Below are 15,667 nucleotides of genomic sequence, written 5' to 3' on the forward strand. Positions count from 1 at the left end.
AAAAAAAAAAAAAAAATGTCTGCAAGTGACAAATGCTTAAAAAGCGCTAGTCTTCAGGAATGATGTGTCAAAGATGTCAACTGGTAGAGAAGCCATCCTGACAACATAATGGAGACCAGCAAATAAATACTAAAGTAACATTTTTCTTTTAAATTCTCAGATAAACCAAATTTCCTTATTACAGAACAAAAGTCATCCCCCACCACCTTATAGGCTGACTCTGGTGGAGGCCACCTGACCTATATTTAAGATGGGGTTTTAAAGTTCCTAATACCACAGAATCGAGTCGGTTCAAATCATCCTCTGAGGCTTCTGGGGACAGGACACAGTAGAATCTGGGCTGTGGGACTGCATCTGAAAAACAATGTAGTCAATTAAAACAACAGTTTCCTTCTCGATGCTATTCAGTAAGTAGAAAACATAACAACTGAGAACATTCAAAACAGGGGTTTCCCAAACTCGGTATACTGAAATTTTGGCCCAGATAATTCTCTGCCTTGGGAGCGATTATCCTGTGCACTACAGGATGTTAGCAGCATCCTCCCTCCCAGCTGATAACTAAGTGTCTCCTGACATAGCCAATGACCCTCTGGGACAACTACTGCTAGAAGGTGAACTAAGGGACACTCTGATCACCAAATCAATCAGCAAACTGTCGTAGGACACCGCATAAAATCCCAAAGCTACCTCCCTAACATGAATGGGGCCAGCAACTCAGAGTCTTGATGAGTTTCCACAAAGTACACCTGACAAGCCTCAGGATGAAAGCAAACATATTAAAAGTAAGTAGGGGGCTACCTCATCAAAAGAGTAACAACTGCCAAGAGAATGCCAGGGTTCCCATTAATTTCACCAAAACCCACAAGGAAAATCTGTCTGTGGATTAGAGCTATATCCCCAACCAAATTAAACCTAATCACCTACAGTAGCAAAAATCCACGTACTCTACTCTATGGTCAGGCACAAAGATCCCAAATTCTTGTCTCAACAATTTTTGTTCTTAAATAAATGTGCCACATGCTGCTCCCCTCAGCAATGTACTTTGTCAGCCAGCCTGTTCTGCTCCCCGCTCTGCCTCTGGTGAAGCCTCTCACCACCCCTGCACCTCTGGCCTATACCCCAGTTGTGTGTGCATAAATAAATAAATCTTTGAAAAACAAACAACAAGTGATGAATGACAATATAAAATGTAAAAAATATATAAAATAAAATAAACGTGGCACATGTGAGACTCTAGTTTTACAAGTAATTCAAATCTGAAGGATTTTGAGCAGAATAAGCCAAATAACCAAAGATCTCCAAATTCAACTCCACTGATAATAATCACTGAGTCGGTTTCTTAGTGACAATCCTCTTTCTGACCTGATGAAAAATGCTTCGACCAGTTTTCTTCTACTTCTTTGAACCCATGATAGAGAGGGGTGGTCGCCCGGCGGCTGTTGCTGTCCTGGGATCCACTTGCCCACCCAAAAGGAGGACTTAGCAGGTTATGCTGCACCTTTTAAAACACATACACTCAAATTAAAAGAGATTCAGTCACCATTTTGCTTCTCATTCCAGACATAACAGAGTGCTGTATCAAAGTTTAGTAACTCTCAAATACAGTTAAATTTTAGAATTTTCTGTGACTTCTCTTGGAAAGGATTTTCTGGTAGAAATATAAAAATACAGTGTTTTCGGGTGATTTGGTGATGGGAAGCCCACGGGGATCACAACTGAGATGGAAAAAGGCACAAAATGATGTAAAAATAAGCTATTATATTATTTTTTTTAAATGTATAGTGTTTTTCATTTTTAAGATGAAACTTCTTAAGAAATAACCACGCACTGGTCCCCTTTTTGGACCCTTAAAGTAAACGTATTAGTCCACAGAACTTACTGCTCAACACCAATCAGTTACTAAAAAGCAGCCGACCACAGAACAGACAGGCTGCAAAAGCGCAAGCTCACTTATGTGAGAAAGCCCTCAGGTGCTGCCCTCACAGGTCCAACCAATCACAGATGCTGGCTAGCTGAACCCACAGGTAAGGAATCCCAACTTCAGAGGGCCGCTGTATGGGTCTTGCGCATCCTCAGGTAACTGCTCGGGCAGTGACTGGAGGGCGGGGCTTGTCTAAAACCAATTCCCTAGGGACACCAAGGGGCAAATGGAGTTACCTCTAAGTTTTGGAAGAGTCCAAAGTTACATTCAGGTTTTACTGCACTGAGGTTAGTGCCCCTAGTCCACACCTTGCTCAAGGGTCAACTGTAGTCACCAAAGGCCAAAGGGCCAGATCCGGGGCGGGAGTGAATGCAGAAAGGGCGCCTGTACACAGCACCTCTAGCCATTCTGACAGCACTTCAAAGCAAATCATCTACCTTCCTTGCTGCCAGCCAGGCACAACTGCAGGTGCACTCCAAGTGCCAGTGGCCTGCGGACCCCCAGCACAGCTGAAACCTCAGTTGAGCAGATCATTTTGCTTTGCATCATGGCAACTCAAGGACAAAGCTCTCAGTAACAGCTAGTAAAGGAAAAGAAAGCATTCATCTGTACCTGCTCAAACAGATACACGGGGGCTTTGGAGTACTGGTGAAGCAGGTAGTCAAAGATCAACAGGAGTCGAGCCAAGAGGAGCGGCACGCAGCGCATCTGGGTGTCCATGTGGGAGCTCAGCTCCTGCATGGTCTGCACAAACAGCGTCAGTATGGCCCGCCGGCCCTTCTCAGTGAAGTTGTGGAAGATGAGCAGCAGCAGCTGCAGGTGTTCCACATTCAAATCTTCCGTCTCGTTGGGCACCACCCCCTGCAGGGCGTTCTGTTTCATTGTCGACAAAAACCTAGCGCAGACAAAAGGAGACTGTATCTGGTGGGGAGAGCCAGGATATGCCCAAGAACCTGATGTCAAGTTGTGGAAAAGCGAACTTCTTAATCCTAAGCATTAAGGTAACAAACTGAGGAAGACAAAAGCTTCACAGACAGACGAAACCTGGGCTGCAGCCAGGAGCAGCACAGCAGCGCCGAGAGCACTTGGGATCCAGCACCCTCCTGCCATTTCTGACAAGGGAGAGAACCAGAAACTCCTTGAAACATGTGGGCTTTATAAATCCATATGCCTGGATAGGTACAAGTAATTCTATTGTTTTTCTCTATACTTTATTTCTATAGTTTAATTCTGATTTGTGTTTAGCCTACAGATTGAAATGACTACAGTAAGTCACTATAAAGCAACCAAAAATAACTATTCAAAAAACTTGTCAGAAGAGCTTTTAAGCAAAAAAGGAAGAAATGCAACTAAATATTAGTACTGTCCTGGCTATTAAGAAAGAAGTTTGTGTTTTAATAAAGGTTTCCCTCAAAACACGCCCCCACCCCCCACCTCCTTGCCTTTTTGCAAGGCTCCACTACAAAAAAGAGAGGGTCTTTGGCATTCAAGAGGTTTATGGTTCCTCAAATCCAGCATTAGAACAGTATTTGATCATAAAAGGGGAACAGAAAATCAAAGTCTTAGGAAAACAAACTGCTTTGAAGACACCAAACCATGTTAAAAAAAAAACAAAAACAAAAATAAATAACCTCCTCCATAGGGCTGCTCCTGACACGCTCTTACCTGTCCCACACTTTGAGGCATTCCGGGACGTCAGGGTCCCCTTGAACACCCGCTTTATGCTGCCAGATGAGTAGGAGGCGTGAAAGCACAGAGAGGCTTTGAGGGTGGATGAACAGGGGCCAGGGCCCCTCAGAAAAAGGAGCCACTCCCAGCTGCTGCAGCAGTGTGTTCTGACATGAAAGACACAAGAGACCGTTAGGAAAGGCAGCGAGGACACTCTCCAGAGGTGCTGCCACACTTTAAAGAAAGCACCACCCAGAAATCCAGACATACAAGTGGCTTGGAGAAAGTTTTCATTCACGTAAGAAACATATCAACAAGAAAATTATGAATATAACCCCCAGTAACAGCCTGTGATCAGTGTGAAAATGCTGTCTTGAGAAGGAAACCTTCAAGCGACAACAGAATCAGGAAATCTATCTAAATAGATGAATCGTTAAAGTCTGTGCCTTCAAAAGAAAACTTTTTGAACAACTGTGTGGGCCAATAGGCTTGTCTCTCACAATCAGTTACATGATACAGTAACACGCAAGAGAGGGACATCTAGCAACTCATATTAACAGAGCAGAAATTTCGCCTGTAAGATGTCAAGTATCTAGAATTAATTAAGGCCGTTCTTTGCCTCTAGATGTAGCACATCTTTCAAATGAGCTTTAGTTTCAGCACAGTTATCTGAGCTGCAACTTATCTTGCCCAGCATACACAAACTGAGCAGCATGCCAATGGAAGACCAGACAAAAGCCTGTCTTCTCATTTGGCTTTAGAAGAAACAAATCACAGTTACCTCAGGATATAAAATAAATCTCCAAGTATGACAAATTAAATTATGTTCTTATAAAACACCCCAGAAGAGCCCCTTCTTGGCACAGATTATCCAGAACGGCGCAGCTCTCCGTGGTCGTGCCCGATCAGGGCAGTGTGCACAAGCACCAGGCACAGCCGTCAAACGGAGCGCTCACAGTGGCGTTCGGGGGTGTGCACACTGCCTTAGGAGGAGTGAGGAGGGAACGGCTCGGACAGGCTGACAAACATAAGTAAAGTCAAGATTTAGCACTAAAGCTTACAATCTTAATCACCTCGCTCAGCATAACGTAACTGACTTTTCAACTCCTGACTTCAAAGCAAGAGCCTGACCTATGCCCAAAACATGAACTGTAGCACTATTATAATAAAAAAAGGAAAAATCTAAATGTTCAAAACAAGGAATGCGTAGTCATAATGGTACATAACCTTTTACATCTACTGTAACAGAATCATTTAAAAAGTGTGTGTATGTATATAAAATAGCAGCACTTATAAAAGCAGAAACCAAGACCTAAGTTGAGATTATCTACAGGTCCAGGAATTAGATGGAAACTAGAAAAATTAAAATGAATTTGGTGGGAGGATTATGGTTAACACATATTCTTCAAATAGCATTTATACAACTTTTTTTTTTCAGTGAGATTTTCTGTATTTGACTTTGTGACATTTTCAGCTCTGACACATAAAAAATGAACTACCATTCCTCAGAAGCCGGTTTTTTTCCTACCATTCCAACTTTGACCAGCTCTAAGAAGAGCAGCTGACTTTCTTAGAAGAAAAACTGAGCCAGCACTCGGTAGCAAGGCTGGGCACCCTCGCCCGCCCTCCGCACAGCAGGCACCGAGGCCCTGCTTCACAGTCATCTTGCCATCCTCCGCCCACCTCATCGTTTCTCACTTCTTCAAGAGCAGAAGAGATCTAGAGGTAGTTCCCAAACCAATCTGTCCGTTTTAATTTTTTAACAATGAAATTCAGGCTCACATTTCCACCTAATTTATAGACACCTTCATTCTTCCTACTGGCATCTGAAAATTTCGCATTTAAAATAAACCCAAGTGTATCTTCCTCCAATCCCAAGGCCAAGTCTTGTTTCTTACTTCCTATTGCTATTAAAGACAATAATGTCCTTCCAGTCTCATTTGGGTTTTTAGCCCTGGCAATACCTTAATGTTTCTTTCTGTTACCACTGATCTCTGCTATAACCCTTTCTCTTACCCACCCCTCCCTGTCTCCCTTCTCTCATGACCCCACACTAACTCATGTCATCTGTATTTCTTCAGTGCCTACCACAGCACAAGGCACACAGCCAGAGCTCAATGCACAGAAATTGAACAAACGCGCCTAGGTCACCGCGGTAACAATAACGTGCAGTTACCATCTAGTAGGTACTAGTACTAGTGATAAAACTGACCATTTTAACCATTTAAAGTATACAGTTCTGCTCCAGTAGGCACACATACTGTGCCAACTGAGTGACCATCACCACCCCCAGCACCTTTTAATTCTCCCATGGAAAGCCTGCCCCCTGAACTCCAAGCCCCGAGGCTCTCGGCCACTGCCCCACTCCTGGCATAGCGCTCTTGCAACGTCCTGCATGATGACAGGAGGAGCTGTTGTAATTCACAAAACCCCTCTCGTCTATCTATACCTGAGTTCATGCCAGTGTGGTGATTCTTGGTGCACCCCGAGACGGCCTCAGGATGGGGCTGGATGCCAAAGGAACCAACCATGTGACTAAAGGGTTGGCCCTTACAGTCCACCCCAGATTCCAGAGAGGGAGCTGGAGACGGGGTCAATCACCAAAGATCAAGTGGGCAAGACACCAACAGAAAGTAGACAAAAATCTTTCTCATCTGGCTTCAGAAGACACAAAGTACATTAGTAGACTGCTTTATTAGACAAATCCAAAAGAACAGAGGGGACATGCCAACTGAAAAATCTCCCAAGTGTTCCAAAGTCATCAATAAGAAGGTTCCAATTCTTCTCTAAATACAGAATAGGTTATGGCCTTACTAACTCGAAGCACATTGCCTTGATTGCTGAAAACAACTTCTTGGACATAACTGATATCCTTTACTTTTTTATTACCTTTCCTTGGAAGATAATGTGGTGCAGCAATACCCAGGGGAGGGAGGGAGAACAGCAGCAGACAGACTGCGCTGAGCACTTCATTCTCTTCCAGCACAGCAAAGAGGTTAAGGAGAGAATTTAAAGTCCCTTGTTTGGAAAGGAATGGAGCCCTCTGCCACGAGGAGCCCAAGTCAGCAGTTACAGGCTGCCAGGCTGCACGATCTGTAACTAAGCTTTACATGCCAAGAGGGCTACGTCACTGCAGGAGCCCTGAGAATTCCTGTTCTCTAGAAAAGCACAGCTCTGCCCTTCGAGCTGGACAAGTCTGGACAGGAAAAGGCCAAGTCTACGAGCTTTCAAACTGCCCTAAGGAAACTCAGATCTGGACAAGGAATGCAACTTTTAGGTTACACTGACCACACAGTCTAAGGAAGTTTTGTGGGGCGATGAACATACCTCAGTAACAAAATAAGAAAGCTGTGTATTAAGCATTTTCTTATATTTATCTTATTATCAGGAAAAAAGTTTTCTAATCAATTTATAGTGCCTTTTCCACAAAAAAAAAAAAAAAAAAAAAAGTTGGGGCCCTCCCTGGTGGCGCAACAGGTGGAAGCACAGCACTGCAAGCCAGCCACGGCTGCTTCAGTGAGAGTCCAATCCCCACCCTGGAGCTGACCCACATGGCGCCGCGGACCTCTCCTGTCTCCCCACTGCTCCCCTCAGCAGTGTACTTTGCCCATCTGCCTATTCTGCTCCCACTCTGTCTCTGGTGAATCCTCTCACTGCTCGGACATCTCTGGCTTGTACCCTAGTTCTGTATGCATAAATAAATAAACCTACTTTTAAAAAGGTTAATTAACAATAATTAAGCATAAATAGTTGTTCTATTTCTTTACTTAAAAAAAAATTATTTACTTATGCATATAGAACTAGGGTACAGGCCAAAGGTGCAGGGGCAGTGAGAGGAGTCACCAGAGACAGAACAGGCAGACTGACAAAACACACTGCTGAGGGGAGCAGCAGGCGAGACAGGAGAGGTCTGCTGCACCCTGTGGGTCAGCTCCCTGGCTAGGGATCGAACTCATGCTGCAGTGGCTTCAGAGAATTTCTGTGGTGCTTTAACCCACTGCACCACCAAGGAGGGCCTCTATTTATCTTCTGTAAACAAAAGAAACTTAAAAGAATTTCTCAAATGGTTTGGGACTATCAGAATCATTTTTAACCTCTTAAAACAGCTTCCTGGGCTCTCACTGGTGGTGCAATAGGTTAAAGCACCACATTATGAAGTTCTCCAAAGCCACTGCAGCATGAGTTCGATCCCTGACCACATGGTGCGGCAGACCTCTCCTGACCAGCCTGCTGCTCCCCTCAGCAGTGTACTTCATCAGTCGGCCTGTTCTGCTCCCCCCTCTGTATCTGGTGAATCCTCTCACTGTCCCTGCACCCATGACCTGTACCCCCTGTATGCATAAATAAATAAATCTTTGGGGAAAAAAAAAAAACAGCTTCCTGGTACATCCTTTCAGGGCCAAGTGCAAGCCCTTGAATATGTCTAGATTGTGAAAATCCACAAAAATAATGTTTTTCAAAACAATTTTACAACAAATTATTGGAGATCAATGCCACTCAAAATCCACTAAGGGGTCTCCCTGGTGGTGCAGGGGTGAAAGTCTCAATGCTATTAAGCTATCGCCAGCCACTGCCTTCTTGGATGTATGTATGATTTTCTACTAGCGTACTCATCAGGAGTTGTTTTTGTAACTTTTCTTTAAGCTTACTGAGAACAAATGACACCTTTCTTTTCCTTGAAATGATCCAACTACGGGAGAGCAACATGAGAAGACCTCTCAACACTCTCTCCAGAGTGGGATTCTATGACAAGCTGTGTGCCTTAGCAGTCTACTGAGAGGGCATTCAGGGAGCCCTCAGCCTACATGGTCATTATGCACAAACCTGCAGGTGAGGTGACTGGAGGTCAGAAGTTACCAGAGAGTGGTTGAAGTGATAGAGGGCGGCAGCAAACTCTTCATCTGATGAACCTTGAAGACAACACGAAAACTAATTATAAAAGCAGCCACTTAATACATCTCACCACCCTGCTAACAGCAAAACTCCACCAGACACATGTCCTGTTTACTGACCCTTGAGTCCATCTTTGTCCACTTCCTTAATGATGCTGGCCAGAGTAGCCATATGGTGTTCCGAAAGAGACACACTCAGGTAGTTTCGGATGAAATTATTCCGAGAATTCAGCATGGAAGAGGTGATGAAGTTCAAAATATTGGAAGCCAAACCTAAAAACTAAAAGGAAGACAAAGCAGTTCATCCCAGGCTCATAAACCCAGAATTGTCTACAGATCCTAAACAAAGAAAGTAAAAAAAACCACTAAAAACTGCCCCTCCCCCAGCCTCATGCAATAAATAACAATGAATTAGAGAATCAGATTTTAAATCCCCTACAGCAGGATTAAGGTAAAGTATGATCATCTTTCCCATGTAACTGCCCCACTTATACAAAGTAGTATGCCATTTTAAAATAAGGCTTCATGAAGTACTATATGAAGAGAGAAGATTTTCAAATATACTGACTTATTGCTTTCGTTCCTCTAAAGCCCTGACTCTGTCCAGCTCTAAGATATTAATATATTCAATTCTGAAGCCTGTATCATTATACATATATTGAATTCCTAATTTACTTCTCTATTAAGCTGAATTATTGTGCAAGTGTTTTCTGGCACACATACAGCTAGACTAAGCTGTATTAGTACATCTGATTCCTTCATTGATGAAGGTTCTACTAGAATGAGGGACACACAGAGTCTGTCATTAACAAATACTGGTTGAACAAATAGTTAGCAAACCTTCTGATGTATGCTAACAGCTCTTTATTTTTCCCATCATCTTGGGAAGTACAGTCACTTCCATATGCTAGGAGACAAAACTGAAATTTGGAGAAGTACAGAATTGCACCCCTGGTCACAGAGTTAGTAAGTAGCAGAGTAAGATTCAAACTCACTTCTGTCTGACTCCAAAGGCTCTAGGCTACTAACCTTCAATCAGAGAAACAACACAAGGGGTACAAACTATTTAACAATCAATACAATGAAGTCTTAAGCAAAAACTATCTCTCTCGGGTTTTCCAACCTATAAAATGGTGGGCTTTTCAATCCTTCTTCCCATTTCTCTTTACCCTAACCCTCAGAAACCCACACTTACCAATTCAGGATCTTTGCGACTAGCCAAAATGTTGCCCTTCTCACCAGGGGCATGCTTACTAGGGCTTTTAACTCGAGGGGAGCTCTCCAGTGGAGGAGGTGGGGGAGGAGGCGGAGGGGCCACTTTCTCTTTACTGGGGGAGATGGTCTCCTCAAACCACTGTCCCAAAATGGGTTCACTGTCATCATCTGAACAGAGAAAGAGAACACAAGAATATCTTGATGTAGTGGTAGTTACAAGACAGCATATACATCTGTCAAAACTCATTCAAATGTATATTAAAATAGGAGCATTTTATTGCGTGTAAAATGGACCTCAGTAAAACCACTATTTTTTTTTTTAAAAAGTCCAGAGACGGAAGAGAAACAATTGGATAGCCTCCCTGGTGGCTCAGGGGTTAAAGACACAGTGCTATCAAGCTATCGCCAGCCACTGACTGCATCATGAGTTCGATCCCAGGGAACTGACACACAGGGTGCACAGACCTCTCCTGTCCCACCTGCTGCTCCCCTCAGCAGTGTATTTCAGTACATCTGCCTGTTCTGCTTCCCACTCTTTCTTATGAATTCTCTCACTCCCTACTACCTCTCTGACCTACACCCCAGTTCTTGTGTACATACATAAATAAGTCTCTAAAGAGGAAAAACAATTTGACTGTATTTTACTGGCAGCAAGTCAAACATTTTCAAGAGTAGATTACTACTTGTCTGCCAAGAGTGAACGCCAGAGTAAAACTTGAGGGTAAGAATGGTGATATCGTACACGGCTCCCACAAGCCTGATTATGAAGAATGTGAGAAATTTATCTTTATTCAGTCTCTGCAAACCAAGGCAGGAGGGATGTTGGTTTTCCCCTGGTGCTCACAACAGCCTGGGGTTTCTTTCCCTGTTTCCACCCAAGGAAATCTATGACAAAGCTCTGACACCAGCCAACCAAACACCTGACACACAACCTTCTGAGCTTCACTGGGAAAACTGAGCAGAGCACACAAATGGGCAAGCATGGAAGGAAAGATGAACAGTGAGACGGATGCTGATTTTGGAGAGAGGAAGGAAAAACAACCTGGCTTTGCTGGCAGCAGTCTCTGGCACCCAGTCCGCAAGAACTTGGCTTGCTCTTAAATGTCATTTCTGAGAGCGCAGAGTCCAGAACCACCCAAGCAGGTGAAAGCAAATGGTGAGTGGGAAACTCAAGGGGCCTACAGGGAAACTGGCCGTTGCACGCTACAGCTCATCTCCTGGGAAGGAAGCAAGAGGCCGCTACCTTGGCTGCTGTCTTCCTCCGTGCTGCTGAAATCGTCCTCGTAGTAGGTGTTGGAGTCCGTGGAGGCGCTGGCGTCACTGCTCATGGAGCCCTTCCTCTGCCGTTGCAGGACGCAGGCCTGCAAGCACAGGTGTCTGTGATGACTGCACAGCGAGCCGTCCTACATCCTCTCAGTGACATGACAAGGTCTTTCTTCAAATATTTCTCCGAACATCTGCCTTTGGGACTCTCATCACTTTACAAAAGCACTCCAAAACTAATGATTTGGGCAAGAATTGCAAAAGGAATGTCTCCCTAGCAGCTGTAGTCTGTTTCAGCAAGCCAAATGGCCACAAGTCACCGAGAAACCACATGTATCACAACTCTCAAGAATTTATTCAAGTATCTGGAATCATCTTTGAAACGGTTGCCACAAATTTTGAGTTTTTAAAGGTCATGTTGTACAGCCTTATTCATTTTGCTAAGATTACGTTCCATACAACCTTCCCGATGATTTTGTAGCCATGACCTCACCCACCTTTCTGTATGAAGTTGAGAGTAAGGTCAGCAGCAGGTTCGTCAGTGGGACAGAGTCGATCAGCCGCTGGATCCTCTGGATGGAGGTGCTCTGCGCCATAATGCTCAAGGCCGCAGGGGGGCCGTCCGCCTCCCAGCCCTGCGAACAACACCCACAGAGAGTGACACTCTGGCTGAGCAGATGGATGGATGGATGGATGGATGGATGGATGGAGCTCCATCTGGCTGATGGATGGCGCATCTGGCATCCCCAGAAGCGGACCAGCAGCCAACTGCTCGAGATAAGCTCCTCACCTTATGGAGAGCCTCGACTTGCAGGTCTTGAAAGAGAGATGTTAACAATTTCACAGCATGGTTCGCCAATATTACCGAGAGCACCCCAAAACCCTGATGCCTACATGAAGAAAAGGGAAAATGCAGTGAGTTAAAACCTCATAAACAGCGGATCATGCTACTTCAGCATTCTAGGCCCCTCGAAGACCTTCCCCTCCCAAGCTGCAGATACGCAAAACCAGCATATCATTTCAGAAGTTCACAATCTCTCTGAAGTTGACCCGGAACTATCTAGAGACGCGCAGACTTCAGGTTAAGAATTCCTGAACTAGAAACTCTTCTAAATCTATAAAATTCTACAATTTAATCTATCAAGTCCAAGTCCCTGGATCAAGTGAACATACTAACACTTCAATGTTGCTTTAACACTTAACATGTCATTTGTTTGAGGTTAAAAATTATTGACTTGCATTAAAAAAAATCTGGGACCCACCCAAAACTACAAAATAAAGTTTTACAATGGAGGTGCATAACTCTCTTCTGTGCAAAATGACCATAGGACAAAGGCTAGTAAATTTAATACACAACAAGCTCATATAATCTGTACAGGGGAAAAAAGACAGACCTAAAAGAAAACTGGGCGAAGGGCACAGGCAGTGTGCAAACGATTCTTCCCAAAATGTGCACTGCTCCCTCTATCACTGCACACTCACAACTGGTCTCCAGGCCCTTCCTGACCATCTGAACTGAAGTAACAGCCTGCCACCTTCAAGCACCTTGTTCTGGCTTAATTGTATTCGTAACGCTCACATAATAGTCCACCATGACCCCTTTAATATATCTGCTCTTTGTTGGTCCTATTAGAAAATAGACTCCATGGCAGCTCTCCTGTCTGCCTGTGACTATGCAGATGTCTGTTTCTCTTTCTTCTTTTTCTAACAAGCCCAGCCCTTTAAAATGTTAAAAAAAAAAAAAAGAGAGACGATGACGACAACAAAAGAAACAAAACTTTAGAAAGGCAAGGACAAGTGCTTCATTGAGTGTTTCATTCTCAATGCCTGGAACAGAGCCTAGTACATGGTAGGGACTAGATGAATGAGATCCAAAAATTCTCTGGCTTCGAACACAGAACCTTAAACAGCACAAGCGGTAGCTCCAGTTTCTTTCCTAGCAAGTAGGACTCGCCAGACTTGATCAAGACAACAGCAAATGTTTAGCTTCCTAGCCAGGAGGAAATGACAACGTCCCCTTGTTACATGCAAGTGAGCACAGAACTCCAAGTCAAATGAGTCCATTTTATAAAACAGAAGCTATTTTCCTGGTTTGAACCTAAGAAAAATCCTAATATATACATATATATGCATATCACACAGCTATTATCTCCTTCTTACAGAAAGAAGAAATCAGATTAGAAAGAACAGAGGATCCATCCCCAGCCACCAGGTTGACAGCCATCACCACAGCTGTTACGTTCAACCAGGTAGTGAGCAAATCACTGTACTCAGGTGAAAAGTGAGGAGTCACACTTGCTCCGTATCAATACGAAGCAGCCACAGGGCCTCCTTAGTGGCACAAGGGGTTACAGCACAGCACTATGAAGCCACTGCAGCTTGAGTTCAATCCCCAGCCAGGGAGCTGGCCCACAGGGCACAGCAGACCTCTCCTGTTTCACGTGCTGTTCCTCTCTGCAGTGTAATTCAGTCAATCTGCCTGTCTACTCCCCATTCTGTCTCTGGTGAACCCTCTCACCCCCTATACCTCTGGCCTATACCCCAATTTTTACAAGTATAAATCAATAGATCTTAAAAAGAAATACGAAGCTACAAGAAAACACAGCAAGACAGGAGTGGCAGTCAAGGAGACACATACCCCTTGCCAGGCCCCAACTTAGGAGAGCCCACGCCCTCTTTTGTCCGTGAAAGGATGTCTCTGACTCGGAGTGCAGCCAGCGGGTCTTTCTCTTTTCCCTTGTCAGCCAAGGCAGTAGGACTGAGATTCAGTATGAGGAAAAGGCTGTTCAACAAACACCAGGCACCCAGCAACTGGAAGTTCTGGTAGTGCTGTTGAAAGGCACAAAAAAAATATAAAGATAAAATATTTGCATTTTAGAGACTACAAGACAGAATAGAGCACGGCCAAGCTTCTTACCTCGCCACCAGCTCGGCGGGAATTGCTGATCGCTTGCCCAATCATGTCATAGATTTCAAGCTATCCAACATAAAACATACAAAGATCTGAGCAAGGTGACATCTTTCGTTACAAATGCTGTATCTTACACAAATTAACGTGGCCTGAGAGGTAAATGTCCTCAAGTCACTTTCCAGTGATGCCCACATCACATGTCATGTGGCACCAGCTGCCCTCCCCGCTCATCTCTTCAAGGGCATTCCAGTCACCCCACTGAAAGCCACACACCAGGTGTGCAGCAGATCACTTCTGACCCACTTATTCTGCCCACACACTCATCTGACCTCATCTCGTTCACTGTGCATCGCTACTAAGCACAGCGACACGCCTTCCAATGTGCTGTCTGACTGACTCGTCTTCCACCAGGACTGCTGCACCACAAGTTTCACGCTCTCCTACGAGAACAACCTATCTGGCAAATACAGCTAAGTGTACGTCCCTTAGGCCTCTATCCTGGGGAAGGCGTGTGGAGAAAACTCCATGTCCTTGCTCCCATCAAGGAGATGGGGGTACTGGCCATACGCCCCATCTGCACACTCCAGGCTCCAGGGCTCCCAGCGGCGTGGCTTACACATTTCTGGACGATTGTAGCCGCGTCGCTCTCATAGTCTTCTTCCTTGGAGCTCGTGGACCCTGTGCGCACTTGCTGAGCGCTACCCACATGGAGGATGGCCATGCAGGTAGCCACACTCACCCCTGGGAAAAGACGCAGATTTCAATCAGGCATGCCCCCCAAGAACCCATCGAAACGGAAACATAATCCACCCACAAGCAATTCCATGATTTCATTACTGAAAGTAAATTCCATAAGGGCAAGATGTGGTGCGACCATATGATCCAGCAATCATACTCCCAGGCATGTACACAAACGAGCTAAAAAGTTCTGACTGCAGGCCCTCCCTGGTGGCGCAGCGGGTTAAAGCACAGCACTGAGAATCTAAAGCCGCTTCCGCATGAGTTCGATTCCCGCCTGCCCCGAAGGTGACCACATGGCACAGCAGACCTCTCCTGACCTGCCCGCTGCTCCCCTCAGCAGTGTACTTCGTCAATCTGCCTGTTCTGCTCCCCACTCTGTCTCTGGTGAAGCCTCTCACCGCCCCTGAGCCTCTGGCCTGTACCCCAGTTCTGTATGCACAAATAAATAAATCTTTAAAAAAAAAAAAAAAGTTCTGCCTGCAGAATCCCACACTCAAATATTTACTGCAGCTTTCACAGATGCAAGGACACACTGTGGGGCATTCACACAATGGAGTATCAGTCCATCAGAAAAAAGAGATGCACAATCAAGCCATGGAAACACATGGCGGAGCCACAAATACACACTCTACGTCAAAAGCAGCCATTCGGAAAAGGTTATACACACTTAGTTGATTCCAACTATGTGACATTCTGAAAGGTAAAACCATAGAAATGTGGGAAAATCAGGGCCTACTAGGGCCTGGTGGGGGTGGTGGAAGTGAGGTTACTAGGTAGAGCACTTGGGTCTGAGGGCAGGAGAACTGTTCCACATGATACAGTAATGACTAATACATGTCATAAGCATTTATCAAAATGTAGAGTACTGTGTAACAGAATGAAGCCTAATGTAAATACTAACTTCAGTTCACAGCAATGTATGAATACTGGCTCATCAATGACAACAAATGTGCAGTACCAATGTATGTGCCATACCAATGTGCAAGCAAGGGAAGAGGTTACAGGAGCTCTGTACAATCTGCTCACTTTTACTAACGATAAAGTCTAGTCACATTT

The 15,667-nt window shown here is 44.7% G+C and overlaps 1 protein-coding gene across 1 annotated transcript in view; it reads right to left on the reverse strand.

The window, feature by feature from the left end:
- UBR4 (ubiquitin protein ligase E3 component n-recognin 4) overlaps positions 1-15,667 on the reverse strand; it is a 110,555-nt gene that overhangs the window by 80,933 nt on the left and 13,955 nt on the right. Inside the window, exons 9-21 of the mRNA XM_004679358.2 lie at positions 14,487-14,611; positions 13,877-13,936; positions 13,598-13,788; positions 11,750-11,849; positions 11,457-11,594; positions 10,940-11,057; positions 9,677-9,864; positions 8,602-8,761; positions 8,414-8,499; positions 3,587-3,756; positions 2,534-2,816; positions 1,363-1,498; positions 275-354 (exon numbers count right to left, since the gene is read on the reverse strand). Of these exons, the coding sequence (XP_004679415.1) occupies positions 275-354; positions 1,363-1,498; positions 2,534-2,816; positions 3,587-3,756; positions 8,414-8,499; positions 8,602-8,761; positions 9,677-9,864; positions 10,940-11,057; positions 11,457-11,594; positions 11,750-11,849; positions 13,598-13,788; positions 13,877-13,936; positions 14,487-14,611 (1,835 nt within the window). The remainder of the gene's footprint in view (positions 1-274; positions 355-1,362; positions 1,499-2,533; positions 2,817-3,586; positions 3,757-8,413; positions 8,500-8,601; positions 8,762-9,676; positions 9,865-10,939; positions 11,058-11,456; positions 11,595-11,749; positions 11,850-13,597; positions 13,789-13,876; positions 13,937-14,486; positions 14,612-15,667) is intronic.

The sequence above is a fragment of the Condylura cristata genome, unplaced genomic scaffold (genome assembly GCF_000260355.1).
Source record: "Condylura cristata isolate star-nosed mole 26May11 unplaced genomic scaffold, ConCri1.0 scaffold00008, whole genome shotgun sequence".
Classification (NCBI taxonomy): domain Eukaryota; kingdom Metazoa; phylum Chordata; class Mammalia; order Eulipotyphla; family Talpidae; genus Condylura; species Condylura cristata.